This window comes from Mandrillus leucophaeus, unplaced genomic scaffold, assembly GCF_000951045.1.
Source record: "Mandrillus leucophaeus isolate KB7577 unplaced genomic scaffold, Mleu.le_1.0 Scaffold421, whole genome shotgun sequence".
In the NCBI taxonomy this organism is placed as follows: Eukaryota; Metazoa; Chordata; class Mammalia; order Primates; family Cercopithecidae; genus Mandrillus; species Mandrillus leucophaeus.
The window spans coordinates 2,982,367-3,003,632 of record NW_012104488.1 but is presented as its reverse complement, the minus strand read 5'-3'; the positions used below and the strand labels follow the sequence as shown (position 1 = coordinate 3,003,632).

The 21,266-nt window shown below is 37.1% G+C and overlaps 1 protein-coding gene across 5 annotated transcripts in view; it reads right to left on the bottom strand.

The window, feature by feature from the left end:
• The window catches only part of DCLK1 (doublecortin-like kinase 1), a 369,212-nt gene extending 348,275 nt beyond the window's left edge, over window positions 1-20,937 (bottom strand). For all 5 annotated transcript variants that reach the window (XM_011993009.1, XM_011993008.1, XM_011993012.1 and 2 more), the window contains exons 1-2: window positions 20,542-20,937; window positions 6,256-6,602 (exon numbers count right to left, since the gene is read on the bottom strand). In XM_011993009.1, the coding sequence (XP_011848399.1) occupies window positions 6,256-6,602; window positions 20,542-20,917 (723 nt within the window). In that variant the 5' untranslated portion in view covers window positions 20,918-20,937. The remainder of the gene's footprint in view (window positions 1-6,255; window positions 6,603-20,541) is intronic.
• Window positions 20,938-21,266: the final 329 nt, after the last annotated feature.

Sequence of the window (21,266 nt, the reverse complement as noted above, 5' to 3'; positions counted from 1 at the left end):
ATGCATTACTATGCCATCTTAAAGAAGAGGAAATTGAGATTCAGAGAGTTTACCTGATTTGCCAGAGGTCACACCACTAATGAGTATTCGAGTCAGGATTTGACTTTATATTAGTAAGTGTCTCATTTCGAATTCCATGCTCTTTTTATTCTATCATGAAGCATTTCCATGTGAAAAGCCACATATACAAAGGAAAATATTATTAGTCATTATAAAAGGATAATTTAAAACAGCAAGTCCCTTTGGCACATTTAAAATATGATTTTTTTCCAAAAGCAACTTAAGTGTCAGCATTTCCATTATAACAACTACCAACAATTGGGTACCAATCACACGTGAATTGTTTCATTTAGTCCTTGTGACAACGTATAAAGCAAGCATTATTATCATGATTATTATTCACAATATATGGATGATGAAACTGAGAATTATCACGGTGTGAACTATTTCCAACAGGAGGATAAATTTCACTGTGCCCACAGTAGAGGACAGATTTGAACTCAAGTCTATAATTCTATGGAACTAATGTTTTTCCTCTGTGTCACGTTATCACATATCTCTATACTTAATTTATAGCATACATAAGCAAATTTCCTCATTATAAGTAAATTCAATATACAGAAATTATAAACTTAACTAATCAGTAAGTTGGGTAGGCTAACTAAATTTTCCAGGCTTGGATGAAAAACCACAAGCTAGATTTTCCAGACTGAAATCTCAGTCGAGGCTCAGCTGAATTTTTTTGTTTGTTTGTTGCAGGGATAACTGACTGACCAGTTGACTTTAAAGTCCAAGTTCTTTCCATCATCCTAACATGCTCCTGCCAGACGGAAAAGGCTCACAGGCCAGGTCAGGGCTCCAGCTGTCATAGAAGCAAGAGAAGGCACCACCAGAAGGCAATCACAAAGCCAGTAGACTTGTAAACGTCCCCCAGATGCTCTCAGCACACTATGGAAGGGCTTTAGAAAACCTATCTTCAGTACAGCAGTGGAACACTAAGAGAACTTAGAATTCATTTTACAGCGAGCTAGAATGCAATTTACAGAAAACTGACTTTTGCTAAAAGGAATCTAAGCCTTAAAATATACATCACTGCAGGTACCTATAATTGATCACATCCTCAGAGGAGCTCAAAGTGAAAAAAAAAAAAGGATTTAAAATCTTCCCAATTTGGGGGCACTAATATCTACAGAAGGACAGGTGTAGCTCATGAGTCCTGAATATTGACCAAAGATATGTGACCTAAAATAGCACATTCTATTCTGAACACTTTAATTCTGTAAGTGAAGTGTCCTTATGATTCTTAAACTTCTTTTTCTTTGAAATCATCTATTTCCATCAATTCATAGCTCTAATAAATCATGAGGATGGTTTAACATGTGCTCTGAGCTTTTGTAGAAAAGTTTAATTTGGCATTTTAAAGTATAAGCTAAATTACTTGTATCAACTGTTTTTTTACTCCAATTGCAAATAAAACTAAAAAGTATTACATTCCCTTTACTACATAGGTAGTGTAGCAAATCAATAGTACTCATTGTAATATATCTATATAGATGTAATAATAATTTGTACGAGTTTTTTCACTTGTAAGAGGAAGACATACATTAAGCACTGTGAACTCAAGAGTGGACCAAATTATTTTTACTTCAGATTAGAATTAGATATTAAAAGCCAAAAGGAAGAAAATAAAGACCATTTTGTGATGTCTGATTCATAGATTCCTATTAATCACCATTACCATTTCCTGTAATCAAATAAACTCCTGTATTAAACACCTAAACATGTACCCTAGAACTTAAAGTATAATAATAATAAAAAAATAAAAATAAAAAAATAAAAAAAAATGGCGGCAATTACTGACTCATTTACAAGCATCTTTTGAGCTTTACGTTTACAATAGGCAATAAGGATTCATGATCAAAAGATACAGAGAAGAGGTAATAATGGATTAATTTATCAACAGCTACTGGGATGTCCTCAAAATGGCAGTTATGATGCTTTCTCATGGTTTACCATCCAAATCAGTTTATGACTACCCTTACTTCAGCTGAGGAATTCCTAATGTTTTCCATATTGGGAAAACAATAAATGGTTTGCTCACTCTAGCATGCTAGCAGTGGTAGATTTTATAAAGTCCATGGCCTATGTGAAATGTCTCAAAGATAAAAATATAACATCCCTGGGTTTTTTTCTCTTCACTAAACCATGCTGTAATGTTGCACAGATCTTTGATGTTGAAAAGTAGATAAGATAGGGATGTGCATTGGTTTTCTACTTAAAGAGCTATCTAGTTTGTCACTGCTATATTTCAGTGGGAAGGGGATCATTGGGAAGTGCCCTATCTGTGTTCTTTATAGTATAAATCACCTACTTAGGCACGAGCTGTTCTATGTTTCTAAGGAAGGATTCAAGAACCACAGATTAAGCAGCTCAAGAAAACCAGATTTGCTTTTCCATAAAAGGAGTCAGGAGATATGCAAGGGTATCTTTGTAGCAAATCTGGTAACTTTTAGGCTTATTTTAAGCACTCAAAAAACAATTCTACTCCAAATGTCCTCTGGGAGGAACTGCTTGGCAGGTTAAGTGAATAACCCACAGCAAAGTTCCAACATCTAGAGCTTGGGCTTGGGCAAGAGGAAGAGACTCTCAGACTCTCAGATCCCACAAATCCTCCCCTTGGACATGGGTTCAGGGGACATGATTTTAACTGTCAGCTAGAAAATGTCCCTTTTTCTTCTTTGGAGGTCTCTAACCAAGGCCCAGATTAAAAAAAAAAAAAAAAAAAAAAAAAAGCATCACTGAAATTAAGGCATGGTAAGTGCTTCCTTGAACTCCCAGCCATGCCAGCAAAAGGACTGATGACCTGGTGAGCAGTCACCCTGAAAGCTGCAAGGAAGACGAGGAAGGTCGGGGCAACCATTTACTGAAGCTTCAGCGCCCCTGAATAAAGAATGGAGTTGAAATTATTAGAAAGGGTTTGCTCACACATAGGCTGCTTATGAACCACAACGATCATCTTGGCCAATTGTAGCTTCCCGCAGAATCTTTTCTAGATTGTGCAGCATTTCCAAAACGTTCATTTCCTTATCTCAGTCTAAAAACATCAAGAAAAGTACTGTTCGATGAACTCCTCGCTTAGGGCTAACACAAACCCGGGAGGCCATGGAGCAAGGAGTTGTGGTAGAAACAAGTGAGAACGGCATGTGGTCTCTGCCCTCCAGTGTCCGTCTCCTCCGGGTAACAGATTAAACAGCAGGCTCCAGCTTTCATGGTTCCATTGTCCAAAATCCCAGCGTCAACAGTTTTCATGCCATGGATACACCTGCAGGCTGCCCTAAGGCAATCTACAAAACCATCTTCCTCTCTACCCATTTACTCAAAGCACTCAAGCAATTCATTTTTTTAAACAATTCTACTTCCTCAATCCAAAAACATGAAATTCTTTACTGGGCATTGGAATTCCCATATTGTTCATGGAGCTGATGTGAGGGTTCAGTTAAACCATTTTTTAAAAAGGTGGGACAAGTAATCTTAGGGTGACATCTTGTTGGCAGCATAAGCACCCTGATGTCACCATAGGCAGGTCAAGATGGTAGCAGTGCAGGTGCCACCCCACTATAGCCAAGCATTATTCCACAGGACAGCGTGGAGGAAAGTGGTTTATTCTCAGAGGATTATCAAGCCTCAGTCTCTGCCAGTGTTGTCAAAAATTCCATTCTAACAAACTGCTTATGAGACAGATTTCTCTTTTGAGCCAAAATGATTCCAAAGACTCCTGGGGTCCATGAGGAAGCATCTTTGTTCCCACTGGGAACCCAAGGAATAAGTCTTTATGTTCTTTCCACTTAATCATCCAATTTCTCTGCAGCTTTCCACTGATCCTGCTATGAAGAGAACATGCCAACACTAGGGGAAATGCCATAGCAGCAAACTGAACGCTTGACAAAACAACAGTTGAGTACAACAGTCAGCAGAATGACTGCAGGAAAAAAAGGACAGCACAGAAATATTTCAGATAATATTCCTTGGACAGATCACTCCCTTAACAATTCTTTCTCAGTACATTTGCGTCAGTTTGGTGCTTTAACATAATCTAAAGTGGTACAGTGGTTACCAGCACAAGCTCTGGAGCAAGACCAGTTTAAATCATAGCTGTGTGGTCTTGGGCATGTTTTTAACAAGTTCTGTGCCTTAGTGTTCTAATCTGTCAAATGGGGATAATAAGCAAGTTGTTATGAGGATTAAACATGCTAATATATGCAAAGCACTTAGAACAATGCTCAGTAAAGCTATCATCATTATATATCAAAATTGCTATCGCATGTATCATCATAGTTGACACACAAGCACTCTATAAAATACAGGTAATCATTTTATCTGTGTTTCACTGATGAGGATAATGAGGCTCAGTTAAGTGTTTTGCTAAAAACATAAGGAATCTATGACTGAGCCAAGACTTGAATCCTGGTCTTTTGACATTAAACCTGGGATTCCTTCCCATGACTTCAGGTTATTTACATGTAAACCACAGCAGACTAGCTGTTATCAAATACTGATACTAGACAAATTCAGTAAGGAAGAAAATAATTGAGAACATCATACCTATTCTAGGGATTCTAGGGATCCTGAAATAAACAAAATTAAATAATCAGCTGATGGCAAATTTTAGCTAAAGTCATTAAAGCTGATTTTTAGATTCAGAGTAGCATTTTGGAGCTACTAAAATTCTGAAGTGAGGCAGGGAGAGGGAACATTTATCCATATGTATTCTTTACTCTAATGAGACACTTTATAAAAATATTTACTTGAATAGGTATATATTTATGAAAATGGATGAACTCCCATCTTGAGAAAATTCAGTATGTGAAAATTCAGAACTATAAGATGTTTGAATAACTCATTAGAAATGGAGCCAGTGAAGGGTTTACATGTGTAAAGGTGAAGTTTGCCATCTTATTGCTACTATAACTCACAAGCCAGCATGAACTTTCTGGTCATTGATAGATTGATGACATTTAGGCTACAGACTCTTAAATCTAGAAGACTAGATCTCATTCATTAGAGAATCTCATCCATTAGGATCCTTATCCTCATGATACTTAGGGCAAGGGTTATCAGACAAGCAAAAGATGGTAAATACAAATGAACAACTGGCACATATTCCTTCTTTCCTAATGAATTTTATAATTTAGAGCATCTGAATGGATCCCTAAGGGAATTATTCTTTCATGACTAATACTCTTTCTAGGATTAGCATCGATTTCTAATTCAGAAAGTTTGAATGTGCTACCCTTTAAGAACTTGGAGGAGTCTTCTATTTAATAAGATCAGTTTCTTAATTCATGAATCATTTTAATTTTAGTATTTTCTATACATACAAATCATTCAAATTATCCCTCAAAAAAAATTTTTTAAAGCATTTTGATAGCACCACATTAAAAACTAAACTTCCATCAAAGATAGTGTGCTCAAAAATGTAATCTGGTAAACTCTGAATGACTAGCAAATCATGCTGTACATATAATCAATGTTTTTTAATTCAACTCACCATCAAGGTTCTGCCAAACCTTTACAAAAATAATCCACCCAAGACAACAAAAGGTGATGCTTCCTTTGGATTCATCTGACCAATTCACATTAAAATGATCACCCATCCAAGTCAACTGATGTTCCTTCTGTAGCTAAAAAACCTCCCTTTTATTTTAACACTGAAATATACAAGATAAATACTATTCTAGAAATATAACTTTAAAGCTATCCAGATGGAAATATGTCATTTCTTAGATACACATTTGAAAATCTATAAAATGTAAGTAAATCTCACCAGTGAACAAACACTACAAAGACTTAAAATCATAAAATATTTAGGTCAAAGAAATAAGTTAGAATTGTCCCTACTGGTCACAGTTTACTTCCATACCTCAGTCATCCTTAAGGCTATAAGACCTATGAGAAAACTGAAAACAGATGACAGAAAAGAACCATTATGTTAAGCAATAATAAATGAAAAAGTAGAAATCCCTGAGTAATTATTTAATCTTCAAAGATATGCATTTTTTTTCTTACTTTATTCCTAAGAATAATCCTGCTCAACTCAAACTTCTGACTGTTCTAGGGCCAGCAAGTACATATTTGTTGATTAAGTCACCCAGGTCTTTTAACAACTTGAGCAAAATGTATGCTTTAACCACGTACACCCTCCAACTCCCTGGTTCTTGCCTCAAAGGCAAAGTCACATCACAATATGTCTCTTACCTGTTTCCCATCCAATGTGTACAGGCGTTTCACCACTCCCGAGTCCAGCTTGATGGCATCAGTGATATCAGTGAGGACCTGCTCAAAGGAATGAGCCGTTTTCTTGTTCAGCAGAATCCTGACAGCTTTCCGCGGCTTCACACCACTTCTGATGATGGTGACCAGCTTGGGCCGAATGAAATCCTTATTCTCTCGCACCTCTGAAGGGCTCCCTTTGGCAGTGGCCAGTGAAGACACCGCTCGAGAAGCCGAGGTGGTCTTGACATTCACTGACCAGTTGGGGTTCACGTTCTTGGTGTACTCCAGTTTCTTGAAGGGCTCTATTGAGCCACATACATAACTCTCTCCTAAGGAAGAGAGAAATATATTTAAATTTAAACGAAAATATACCCATTCCTTTTTTCCTACTTATCCTCTCTTTTGCCTTTTCTGCTTAGGGGCAAGAGCTAGCCCTGACTTTTCAGACAATGGAAGTATGAGTAATCATCAGGGAAAAAGAAAGATTTCTGATTGCTAGTCTGGCACTGTCAGTAACAGATCCACATCCTGGAAAAACAAAACAAAACATTATTCCTCCATTTCTTCATCTTAAGGGTGGTGATAGGAATGCTGATCTGCTTGAAAAGACCTTAGAGAAGTGTGAAAGTGAATTTAAAATAGAAAATATTCTTTGGGAATTAGAGATATTTAAATTTGCAGAAAACTTCAAAATCGGAAGTACCTACATTTGCTACCTGAGATAATTTAGACACTAAGAATGAATCAGAATACAGCATCTAAAAATAGTCATATAATTTATGAATTTAATGAGAGGCGATGCTAAAGATTTTGTAAAGCCCAGTAAAGTTCCAAAAGCAAGCAAATAATCACCCTTCCTTTCTCTCATCTACATAGTGCCAATCACAGTGATCCACACACACTGTAAAGTCAATTCACACTTGTTCATAAGTAAAAAGTTTTAGAAGTGTTCAACATACAAACTACAGCTTCAAAAATGGGCTCTAAAAAATAAATAAATTTTTATTACAAATGACACCTTGGCAGGAAATTTTTTAATGAAAATAATCAGACTATTAAGTAGATGAAGATCACGCACACAAAAAAGAAAAACAAGAACCAAGAGACAACAAATTGTAAAATGACGAATTCTAAATACATATTTCATAAAGTTAGGTCAAAGTCTTTTGAAATTAAAGATTTTGTAATGGCTTTTTTTCTGTGTTAATAAGTTTTTGTAACTAGGAATAGGTAAAAATGCTGAAAGGCCTTCATAATTGCAGGTAAAATGACCTAGGCCTAATCTAACACAGCCCATTCTTTTATCTAAGTCCTTGTATTATTTTTAAATTAACAGTGCAAACATCCAAGGCCAAAGAACAAGCAGTCGCATAAAAATAACTGAAGCAGGCCTTCAAAAGTTAAAAAGAACAATTATACATGTCATTGAACACTTGTTTTGCAGATGTTCTTAAAATATCCTATAATGTGTATACATACACATTATGCCTCACTAGAAGTTGTATGAATAGTGCAAGTTACACCAACCCCCTTTCTATTCACTTGGCATATCACGACTTGTCTCAGCTATGCCTTTCTCAGGATTTCAGTAAATATCAAAAACATATACAGATTTTTGATATTTACTGAAATTCTGAGAAAGGCATATTTGGGTACTACAGAAACAGCAGTGTTTTTGGAGGTTTCATGGAGTGATGACCTGAACATGATAGTGGGAAGAGAGAATTGGAAATTCGGGCTCAAAACCTGGCCTCTCCAAGCATGTGACTTTGGACCAGTCCCTCAGATTTCCGGGTGGTGGTTTATTTATCTATAAAGTAAAACCTCAATAGGTTTTTATGAAGATCAAGTTAGAAGATAGAGATCAAAGTGATCTCAGATGCAAACTTGCTATGTAAGTGAAAATGACCTGAGGCTATATTACCCTAATTGTGCAGTAAGCCACAAAGAAAAATTCAAAAACAAAATTACTAGAAATCAGTAAGCAGGTCTTATATTGAACAGTTACCAGTGGACACCACGTTGGGTCCATGTCAATGTGAGAATGCCCCCAACACTCCCCAGTGAGACACACAGCATGTAATTGAGCTGGTAAAGCTAGCCTTTGTCAGAATTCTGTGCTAACTGAAGATACACAATTCTCTGATCATTTTTAAGTTTATATACTAAGCTAATAACTAAAAGCAAAACAAAGATATAGAGAGTACCTTTCAACAAAAATTTTAAAAATGTATTAGAAGAGGGAGCAGCTTTAAAGAACATAGCAACATGGAATGAGTTTGTTAGAAGAGAAAATAAACACTTTTTAAAAATATCTTCTTAGATAAAGCACCCTGAAAATATTTAAAAGCATAAGAAAGTTCTCCCGTGACACTGAGAAGGCATTGCTGGTTTGGTTCAAGCAACAATGATCAGAAAAAAAATATGTGTTTAATCTGTGCTGTAAATGTGAGGCTCCTCTGCCGGATAATCAGATTTAAAGACTGGAATGTGAATCTTAGAGAAGGATGTGAGACTCCAGTAACAGATGATACTGTGCTAACAGGAAAGCAACAGCTAAAGGAAGGAGAAGGAGCTGCCACCAAATCCAAGATCACACACCACAGTCATTCAGAGTCTGCGACACTATTCAGGAATTCAGGAAAGGCCCAGATGGATTTCCTTATGCTAATAAATTTCCATTGATTTCCTTATGCTAGTAAATTTCCATTTTATCGTGCAAAGAAATTTCCATTACATCTATTTGAATCCATGTTTTAACTATTTTTACTGTAATCGTAATACTGAATTTCTCTCTGCCACAAGAGATGTGGTTCCTGCCTTAACATAGTTAAATTAAAGTTGGTTGTATTTTCTGATTTTGTAAAAAATAGCTTTTCAATTCATGGGCTAATTATCATCGATAATTATAAATTAACAAATGTGATTGTTCTCAATGAAGAAAACATAGTTTTGATTTGGTCAAATAGCTCTGGATATCCAGTGTTCAGTCTCCTCCTTAGTGAGACTGAGATTTAAGAGATAGGTTATAATCTTGTTTAAATAATCATTTTTAGAGAGCATTCAAGTATTGACATGAGGTATGTGTGCTAAGTGCCATTCAAAAATAACAAGACAGGGCCAAACATGGTGGCTCACACATGTAGTCCCAGCTACTTGGGGGGCTGAGGTGGGAGTATCGCTTGCGCCTGGGTGGATGAGGCTGCAGTGAGCCATGATTGTGCTACTGCACTCCAACCTGGGCAACAGAGCGAGATCCTATCTCTCTTTATTTAAAAAACAAACGAACAAACAAAATAACATGATAAAGTAAGCTTATAATTACTGTAGTATACATCCTCTTACATACACTAAGCCACCCCACATTCCAAAGTCTTTTGGTATAACTTTTACTGCAACAATGAAATAAAAGTGAATTTATCTAAAACAAACAAACAAAAAAAACCAAGGTATTTTTCAACAAAATAGCCCAAAATTAGGTGTGGAAGCTTTGCATTACTTCCTATAGGTGAACTTGAACAGGATGGCATGATTGCAAAGCTCTTAGAAATGGTACCGGAAATTACAAAACATCATGATTTTTTGGTTGGTTGTCATACAACCTTTTTTTTTTTTTTTTTTTTCAGTTTGTTCAAGCCCGAAAGATTCTATGATAAGACTGATTCTTCACTTGAAAGGTAATACTCTGGAATCTAAGACACCCCAACAAATAGCAAGAACTGCTGAAGCAGCATCTGCCCAAATTTTGTTGTAGCATTTATGAAGGCCAAAAACTAATCTTTGTTTTTAAGTAGAGAGAGATAAAGAAAATGACAGTTTTTTAAAAAGGTAAGGAAATAAAGCATGAAATTATGTTTGGATCAAACTGATACTAAAATATCAGAATATGGTAACTTCTTTCCTGAAAGATTTCAGTATTTTCAGAAAGTTGGAGGGTAAAATAATATGTAAGTAAGAATATTAGATTATTTTTAAGATACTGAAGAATCTTTGTTTAAAAAATCATCTACGTATTTTTATTTTTATGTTTTGTTTTTTATTTTTGTGAGACAGAGTCTCACTCTGTCACCCAGGCTGGAGTGCAGTGGTGTGATCTCAGCTCACTGCAAACTCTGCCTCCTGAGTCCAAGCAATTCTCCTGCCTCAACCTCCTGAGTAGCTGGGATTACAGGCATGCACCAACACGCCCAGCAAATTTTTATATTTTTAGTAGAGACAGGATTTCATCACATTGACACTCCTAGCCTCAAATTCCTGGCCTCAAGTGATCCGCCCACCTCGGCCTCCCAAAGTGCTGGGATTACAGGCGTAAGCCACCACGCCTGGCCTGTATTTTTAAATGATCATACTTGCCATTATTCTTCAAAGCATAACAATACATTTCCTCTAATAAGATTTATTATTTTAAAAATCTGCGAAGTTAATTCTACTTTGCCGTTAGCTTCCATTACAGAATTAGAATATTTCCACTTAAAATGACTTCCCTAGGCACTACTGAAAACTGATAATGTGGTACCAGCTCCCTGGGTGACTGCACCTGCAGTGTGTTAGCTATAAAAGTGCTCCTCCACAAGACTCTATGTTGGGGGATTCTACAAATTTGCCTCTTATTGCGGGAGTTTTTTCATTGGCTAAGAGTGGTGGCTTGTAAATTCCAGTTCTGATATTACTTAACTTCAGTCTGAAAATGCCCTCATCTCCATCCTTCACATTACTAGAGCTGGTTGTCACCTCCTCTAGGCTTCGTTTAAGATCAATATGTGGCATAGTCAAAAGTATCTTAAGTGAAGGATATCTGTAATATATTTCATTTTTTCCAGAGGATAAACTTTCTGATTAAAAACCCTGGCAATTAAATTTCATTATTGTGAGTTATGGCAAAATCTAGAAAAAAACTCAAATATGTATTGAAACCTCTGCAACCGAACTGAATTAAATTCCATGAAATATTGTTTATAGAATAGAATATCATAAAGTGCCTTCTGGATATTACATTTTATGAGGCAACTCAGATACGTGCAGCAACATTTCATAATCTACCTGGAAGTCACTAGCTTAGGATGATTTTCATCGAGGTATTAAAGGCAAGAAAAAAGATTTCCCAAAGGCGCTTATGGGTCACTCCTTCCCAGAAGTCTTCCGTAACACTATAGAACATAAAAGTAAACTGATAGAAAATGAATTTGAATGTATATGTCAGACCTGTGGACATGTCACCTTCTCAAATCCGAAGCAACAGAAAAACATTAAGGAAAAAAAATGAGAGATCTAAACTTTTTGAAATTGAAAAGTAGACACTCTTTTTCTTATTTCTTATTATACTAAACATGGCTTATTATAATTTACAAAAATACAAGGTACAAAAATAGATGGCAAAGGAGAAAAACAAAACAAAGAATATATGGAAAACACATGGAAGGTGCTCAAATAGTAAGCCAAGAAATGCAAGGTTAAAGCAGGTTAAAGCAGTTTTAAGATGTACTCTTGTACCTATTGTAATTGCAACAAAAGAATAATGAAAATAAGTGGTATTGAGGTTGCAGCAACAAAATAATACAAGGTGCTAAAATATATGACAAACGATAAACACAAAATAAAGTATAAATAGGAAACACCATTACAGACATTAAATTGGTAACAATCATTTTTAAAAAGCAACATGGAAACTACTTGGAGCCACGAAAATGTTTATACCCATAATCTCATTGCTAAAAATTGTGCCTAACAACAGAACAACAAATAACAAAACTGTGACAAGTACGTACAGCATTAACAATGAAACCTAAAAATTAAACACAACCTCCTAAATCCTGAGTCATAGGTGCAAGACCTAACTCAGCCACTCTGGGGGGGGAAAGAAACCTAAGTCAGGAGCCTGTTTTCAAATAGGTTAGAAAGCACGATGTGTCTATGAAAAGATTCCACCTCAAGGCAGTAAGTGGTAATGCTAAGTAAGTAGTGTAGGCCATCCTAACTCAGAGGAGAAAGAAGTCACTTCCTACTTCCCACTGGGCTATCAATGAAAGGGAAATAGAATTCACACTGGCCTTGGAAGTAAGGGTAAGATTACCATTGACAAAAAAGAGAGGGGAGAGCATTCCAGAGAAAAATAAAATAATAATACGCTCTGTCGCACAGTACAGAAAGGGATATGCTGTGACATATATTAATACATTTTCTCAAAAAAAAAAAATGAAATAAAAATGGTTCCATAGACAGACGAGTTAGATAAAACCACATCAGGCAACAAGGTCAGAGTTTTACACGTGATCAGCCCTGGATGATAGACAGGTTACACTGGCTGCAGTGTGAATGATGGGCTGAAGTGAACACGGGGAGATATCACCTAGAAAGTCATTACAGCTGACTACAACAGGAGGTGAACTGAATGTTACGTATCTACACTAGGGACAGAGGAGTGGATGCTACAAGGAGTATTTAGCAGATACAACCAGCCAGAATTGACAATTGACTGGATATGGGTTCTGAGGGAATATGAGGCAACAAAGACACTGAAGTGATGACACTGAAAATTCTTTTTGGGCCTACTTCCCATACACCACAATAGGTATAATTAGAAGAGGAACAGGTTTGGACTAGGCAGTAAAGAAGGAAATTAAGTTGACTGTGCACATATTAAATTTAAAGTTCCTAGAAGCCAATCAGTTGGAGATTTCCAGCAAGCAGAAATAGGTGATGGAGAAGAGAGAACAAGTTGGAGAAATGTCTTAAGCAGAATCAACAAAATTTGATGATAGCTTGGATTTGAGGGATTAAGAGAGAGAGATGTTAAGGTTGACGTTAAGTTATGTGGTGTCCTAGTCCTTTGGCTGCTATAACAAAAGACCATCAACTGGAGGCTTATAAACAACACACATTTATTTCTCACTGTTCTGGAGGCTGGGAAGTCCAAGATCAAGACACAGGCAGATTTAGTGTTTGGTGAGGGCCCCACTTCCTCACAGATGGTGTCTTTTCATTGTATCTTCACAGGGTTGAAGGGGCAAGGCAATTTTTGGAGGCCTCTTTCATAAAGCAATGAATCTCATTCATTAAAGCTCCAGCCTCATGAACTAATCACCTACCAAAAGCCCTACCCCTTAATACCTTCATATGTGAATTTTGAGGGGGTCCCAAACATTAGGAGCCTAGCAGGTGGTAACACTATTTAATAAGAGCTGAAATATGAGAGAAAGAATGAATTCTGGAAAATGGAAAAGAATGAGTCCACAATTATACATGTTGAGCTTGAAAGAACTAAGGAAGAGAATCACTTACATATATCAAGGTAGTTGGAGGGCAGAAGAAAGATCTGATTTGGGAGTAATAGGCCTTAAAAGAGTGGTTAAAATAATGTCAGTTGATGAGATCACCGTAGATGATCCAAAGACAGGAAAATGGAGGACAGTAATGTTTAGAAATTTGGTAAGTAAAGAGGGAAAAGAAAATCACCATTAGAACAAAATAGTAATAACTGCTATAGGAAAGATCCACCAATAAATGCCAAAATTCATGGGCAAAAGCTTAAGGAGAAACAAGATATTTACAGAGCATCAAAGTTTTTTCCCAAAATATTAGTTACAAAGGGGAAAATTATAACTTTAGAGTGAATATACCTGACAGACACTGCCTTCACCAAATGATCACAGGTAATCAACAAGACATATCAACATCATGTACCCCCTGAAATGATGTACTGAGGACAAAACATGACTTCTGTGCATAACATCAATCTAATCATCAGACAAACCCAAACTGTGGGACATTCTACAAGATAACTGACTGGTATTTTTCAAAACTGTCAAGGTCATTAAAGATAAGAAAAGACGGAAGAAACGTCATAGCTTCAAGGAGATGAAGCAGACACCACAACTAAATGCAATGTGTGATTCTGGAATAAAAAAGGGACATCAGTGGGGAAACGAATGAAAACCAAATGAAGCCTGTAGTTCAGCTACTATATTGTACCAAAGTTAACTTCTTAGTTTTGTTCATTGTACCATGATTGTGTGTGCTGTTCCATTATGGGAAGACAGGTGAAGGGTAAACAGGAACTTCCTATCTCAGTGATACTTCTATAAGTCCAAATTAATCTGAAAATATAATGTTAAAGAAAGGAAGCAAATAGCCTGGAAAAAAATGTTGAACTGAATCCCTATCTCACATATTATAACAATATGATTTCCATTAAAATATTTTTTAAGTGAAAACATAAAAATACCACAAGAAAATGAGGAAAAATGGCTTTATGATCTCATTATACAAAGGACCCAAGAGGCATAAAAATCAAGCTACACATAAATAATAATACTACATTTGATTATATAATTGTTTTGTACATCTATATGGCAAAAAAACACAATAAATGAAGTCACTAAAGAGAAATCTGGAAAAAATAGAGTCATATGCCACAACATTTCGTTCAATGACAGACTACATCTATGACAATGGTCCCATAAGATCATAACACCATATTTTTATTGTACCTTTTCTATGTCTAGATATGTTTAGATACACAAATACCATTGTGTTATAATTGTCTATAGTATTTAGTACAGTAACAAGCTGTACAGGTTTGTAGCCTAGGAACAATAGGCTATACTATATAGCCTAGGTGTGGAGTAGGCTACACCATCCAGGTTTGTGTAAGTACACTCTATGATGTTCCCACAATGGCAAAATTGCCTAACAATACATTTCTCAGAACATATCCACATTATTAAATGACACATGACTGCCCTGTCAATCACTATTATAAAGAGTTAATATATTTAAAAGAAAAAAACATTCTAAAAGTTAATAAAAAAAGACCCTAACCCGACCGGAAAATGATCATCAATGATGGAGAGACAATGCACAGAAAATGAAATACAAATGCCTTTTAAACATATGAAAAGATGAAAATTAAAACTATGAGAAGACATATAGTTTTCTTTTGTTAATGGGTTAGTTAATGGGAAAACATCTGATTTCAAAACATCTTGTTGAGGGTAGAGAAACAGTCACTCTCATACATAACTGGTTGGTGTGTAAACTGAAACCACTTTTATGAAGGGGAATTTTGCAAATAGTGCTTAAAATGTTAACGTTTGTACCTCTCTACCCAACAATATTACTTCTAGGAATTTATCCTAAAGATATTCTCCTACATGAGTGGAAAACATCTATCCAAGGATACTCATCACAAAACTGTCTGTAATAACAAAGAATTGGACACAATCTAAAAGCACATTGATAAAAGACTAGTTAAATAAATGATGGTACCTTTGTATAAAGGAGTACTATAAAGTCAATAAAAGAACACAGTGGTTTTGGATGTGCCGATATGGAAAGGTCTTCAGGGTATATTGTTAAGTACACAAAGCAAGCTGCAGAACTGTGGGCATAGAAAGTTACCTTCTGGGCAAATTACAGTACTGCCCCACCTTATCCATGGTTTCAGTTACCTGCAGTCAACCGAGGTCCAAAAATATTACATGAAAAAACCCAGAAACAAACAATTCATGAATTGTAAACGGCATGCAGTTATGAGTGGTGTGATGAACTCTCATGCCATTTTGCTTCCTCCATCTTTATCACAAGGGCAAGCACAGTACAAAAGGATGTTTTGAGAGAGACACTACATTCACATAACTTTTATTGCCATATACTGTTATAATTGTTCCAGTTTATTATTTGTTTTTGTTGTTAATCTCTTGCCATGCCTAATTTATAAATTAAACTTTATCATATACCTTGCATCATATACATACCTTCATCATAGGTATGTATTCATAGGAAAAAAGCATAGTTTACACAGGGTTAAATACTATTTGCAGTTTCAGGCAACCACTGGGGGGGGTCTTAGAATGTATTTCCTTCCAGGATAAGGGGGCATTGCTGTATATGTGTCCTTCACATGCACTGGTATCTCTGAGAGGATACTCAAGAAACTAGTAGGCTGGGCGCAGTGTCTCATGCCTGAAATCCCAGCATTTTGGGAGGCTGAAGAGGGTGGATGGCTTGAGCCCAGGAGTTTGAGACCAGCCTGGGCAACATGGCAAAACCCTGTTTTTTTGTTTTTTGTTTGTTTTGTTTTTTTTTTAAACGAAAAAAAAGAAAGAAAGAAAAAAGAAAAGAAAAAGAAACTATGTAGTCCCAGCTACTCGGGAGGCTGAGGCAGGAGAATGGCGTAAACCCGGGAGGTGGAGCTTGCAGTGAGCTGAGATCCAGCCACTGCACTCCAGCCTGGGCGACAGAGCGAGACTCCATCTCAAAAAAAAAAGAAAAGAAAAGAAAAGAAAAAGAAAAAGAAACTAGTAAAGTGGTCCCCTCTGAGGAATTTTAGGAAGAGCAGGTTTTATAGCTATTCAAAAATTAATTTTAAGAAATTCAATATAGCAAGGAGAGGCATAGAGAAAGCCAGTGAAATAGGGAAATAAAGTAGAGGATGCTCTATTAGGGAATAGGAAAAGATGGGTAATCCAGAGGCTATGGTAGGAAAGAGATTCCCTAACTACAGGGTGAAGCATGGGTTTAATCCTAAGAGGGGAATTATGATAGAAACTTGGAAAAAGCCCTTATGGAAACTACAGCGCCATAGTCAGGCAATGTCCATATAGGATTAGTGAAAAGCCAAGGCATGCATTAGAACCAAAGAAGAAGAGGCACTCATCTCTAATAGGGCAGATCTGATGAACAAATTCACTTATTTGTATCGAGAAGATTACATATCTACTGAGTTTTTATTTTAATGTTTAAATATAATGTTCTGGCCCTCTCACATGTACACTTTCATAAGATGTTTAAAGAAGAACAAATCAGTCAATCCATCAATGCTCCAGGTTTACATTACATCTTTCTCCTAAGAGTTCAAAGGCTTTAAATGTCACACCTTCTTTTATCTTCACAACATTTACATACCTACAGTAGAATACAGATGGTGCAAAATTGGGGGAAATGAGGCCAAGTCTCAAGATGAATCACTTGCAGAAATAGGCCTTCAATTCAACTTTCCTTATTAAGCATCATGATTTTTTAAAATAACATATTAAGGCCATTTTGAAAGCAAACAAGAGTATCACCCTTGGAATGCTCTTAGGTGTATGCATGTGAATATGTGTGCATAAGTGACACACAAACAATCATAGACACACACATTCACACTGACTATATAATTTTGGCTCAGCTAAATACATACAGCTAGCTCTACCAATATGCTTAAACCACCCTTAGGCATAATAATCCATAGAAAAAAAAACAAAACGGTGACAGTGACCACGAGACTGTTATAAAGAAATTCACAAATATCATTGTAATTCAGAAATGTTAGTCAGAGAGCAAGTGAGAAAGAGCAAGTAAATAATTATAAGTCCAATACACTTGTCACTGCACCCACTAAAAGAATTTAATTTAAAACTCAAACATCGTCATATTGGAAGGGGAAATGAAAAGCTAATAACATGCATTGACGTTTACATAAAATTAGTATGTAAAGTGAGAGATATGAGCCTAATGATGAATATGAAGCAACGGTTTGCATTTTAACAGACTAAGCAAAAAATGTAATTGACAAAGAGGCGAATCTAAATGAATTTCCAGCTATTTAAACACTAACTGCAGCTGCATGCTAATTGTCAGTGTTATGAATTAGAAAAAAATCTGTTTAAATGAAAATTCAAAAAATAAATGTAGCCAACATGGTGAACTCACACACTGTACCAAAGTTACCATTCATTCAATCAGAGAATTTTTTTTTCAAAAAAGTCATTTTTAAACATCAGAATATTCAGTTGGCAATTACTTCATATTGATTGAGGGGAAAAAGTATTTTGGGGCAAATGGAAATATTAAAGTGTTTCCAGGAGCAGCATCTTTCTTTCCTGGAATTATGTCAAGATTAAAAACATTTGTTTTCAAGAAGAAGCTAATACAATAACACCTCAATGTCACTAACAGCCATGCGAACAACTTAGGGTTTGTAGTTAACTTTACACTGAAATATCTACCATTCCATTATATCACAAAAAAATCCACTGTATTAAAGCAAACACAACAGTGCTTTTTATAGGAGCTGAATTCATAGCACGCAGCATCTTATAGGTAGTTCTGAGCTCAAGCTTTGGCACTAGCCTTCCTGGGTTCAAAACCTAACTCTACCATTTTTTTCTTTGTGAGTTTGAGCGGATCATTTAACCACACTGTACCTTGCGTTTCTCACCTTAGTATAAGGATAACAGTTCCTACCTCCTAGGATCATTGTAAGAATTAAATGTATTCATATATGCAAGGATTTGGCCAGTGCCTGGCACATGCTCAGTGACTGAGAGCTATCATTATTACCTTCAGTCAAGACATCAGTCCCTCAGAGCAAGCATTATTTTGCAGTAAAAGACAAAGAAGATGGTGACAAGCATGCCATAATTTTGATGGTCCCTAGATGTGAAGGGAGTACTGTCATCTACCACCTTCCAGACCTTCTCCTTGGTGGATGGAAGTCATTGGAATATCTCTGGCCACTTCTAAGTAAAGATCATTTCTGGGTGGGAAACTGATTGAAGTACCCCAATCCCCATAGATGCTACACAAGTGACTCTGGAACCATGGCTGTCTTAGGATGTGCTTTGAGATCTTGCCATATTTTTCCCTACGGTACTACCGGCCCTCAGAGGGATGGCTTGTTGACTGTCATGCACCTGACTTTGCAGATGACTTTTATCCAGATCCCCTGGACTATATCACCAAATGTTTCATTTAACCTTGGATTTCCCAAGGTCATGCAAAGGACAGGGCACAGAAATTAAAGCCGAAACACAGTAAAATTTCATGTTCATTCTTCTCCTTTAATTTACTGGAAGTTCCACCCTCTGAATAGAAGGAAAAAGGCCAAGTCCACAGGCATGTTGGCAGCATGTCAAGTCACCGAAAAGGGATGTGAATTCCCACAAAATAAACACAGGCTCCTCTGCACGCTCTCAAGGCCAGTCACACTGTGATTAGGCTGGCATTCCTGCCAAGGCATGAAGGGAAGCAAAAAGAGAGAAGCCCCCAGCCTTGAATCACATACAAACACTGGTTACAAAGCAGGACAAGAGGGCTCTGTCAGTGTGCGGTCAGGGGAGAGCAGCCCCCATCTCCAACGGGGCTGCAAAACCGGTGCTTCCTGCTACCTGCACAAGAGAGAGAGGGATTATATGGCATCCCTCCTGGACCCAGTTGAGTTACACGGCCCGAGCAAATAGTTCTGGAGTAAAAATGAACTCAAGGCGAAATCAAGCTCTTCCAACACTCCATCCGACCTCCCTTTCCCAGGTTCTTTTGTACCATCTACTTACTCATCATCAGGGTCTTGAGATCTCAATCTCAGAAAAACCAACTCTCCAAAGAGGATCTGCTAGCCTTTTTTGCACCTTGGTATACATTTAATCCCAGTCATTTTTCTCCAACTCATTTTAATTGGCGATGATTTCTAAGACAATGACAGGCTTTATGCCCTGTTCAAATCGGGTCAGTCCTGGGGCAAGTATAGCCCAGAGTCGATGACTTTCTCTGCTTGCATAAGATACCAGGCTGCATCTATGGACGCAGACAGTCCTATTTCCACATTAAATGTCTGAAACAGATAATTACGATTAACCTAGACTGGACTTTAAAAATTAAACTGAACAGATTAGTCCTTGCCTATCCTCAAATATCAGAGAAAGACAATAATCCTTTAAACTCAAAAGGAAGCATCGCAGTGGAACGAGTTGTCAGAAAACCTAAGTTTTGGTCCAGGGTCATCACTATCTGACCACGTAAGCACTCACATGTCATTTGAATTTTCTGGTCCTCAGACTCCAAAGATAAAATTAATGGGTTTGATAGTTATCTAAGGTTCTTTTCAACTCTAAAATTTCATGATCCATTTGTCATTTTCAGTTCAAGTACTTTCGGATATCGTGATAGCAAAAGTTTAATTTGCATTTAGAAACGAATATAAACCATGAGATTGAAGAGATAAATGGACTTTTAAAATTAATGCAGCATGGGTATGAGAAAGAAAATACAGAATGCTGTAGAATTAGGCACTTTTTCCCTTGGCCAATTATTATAAGCTACCTGACAATACCATTATTTTTTTTTCCTTTTTACACTACACAATAGCACATTCATATGTGAGAAACTATAAGGATCACAGCCATAAGACTGAATGCCAACTGTCAGAGGGCAAATGCGAATCAGCTACAACACTGGAAATCTGAGCCTGGAACCTGTAGGGCCACGTGGGGGTTATCTCACAGCGCTCACCTTCCACCAGTTGGTCCAGGCTGGAAATCTTCTTGAGCCCATCAATGGTGTAGATTGTTCTCACTCCCTGGGGCAAATTCACGTTATCCGACAGAGTTCGGGTCAAATCAGCCAGCAGGGCCTCGAAAGATCGGAACCGGTCTGGGGAGATGGCATACACAATCCCTTTGAAGTATCGGTCTCCGTTTCGATAGAAACGAACTTTCTTGGCCTTCTTCTCGGAGCTGAGCGTCTGCAGCGTGCGGGTGCGGTAGAAGCTGCAGTGGGCGCTGTGAGTCGGGCTCGGCAGGCCGTTCACCCGCGACCCTCGGCTGTATCTCTGCGCCTTATCCCGCTCGTCGAAGTGCTCCAGCTCCATGTCTCTGCCGAAGGACATGATGGACTTCAAGTAGTATCTACGAGCCCCAGAAACAAAAGCAGACACATATATTGATGTAGGTTTTATATATATATATATAAAATATATATGTTACAACATATATATATATTATATATACACACACATACTTTTTTTTAAATTGGGGACAGGGTCCCGCTCTGACACCCAGGCTACAGTGAGGTGGTACTCACTGAAGTACTCAATGAAGCCTCACACTCCTGGGCTATAGTGATCCTCCTGCATCAGTTTCCCAGAGTAGCCGGGACTACTACAGGTTACAGGTGCCTGCACCACACCTGGTTAATTAATTTCCTTTGTTTGTCTGTTTTTAGTAGTAGTGATGAGG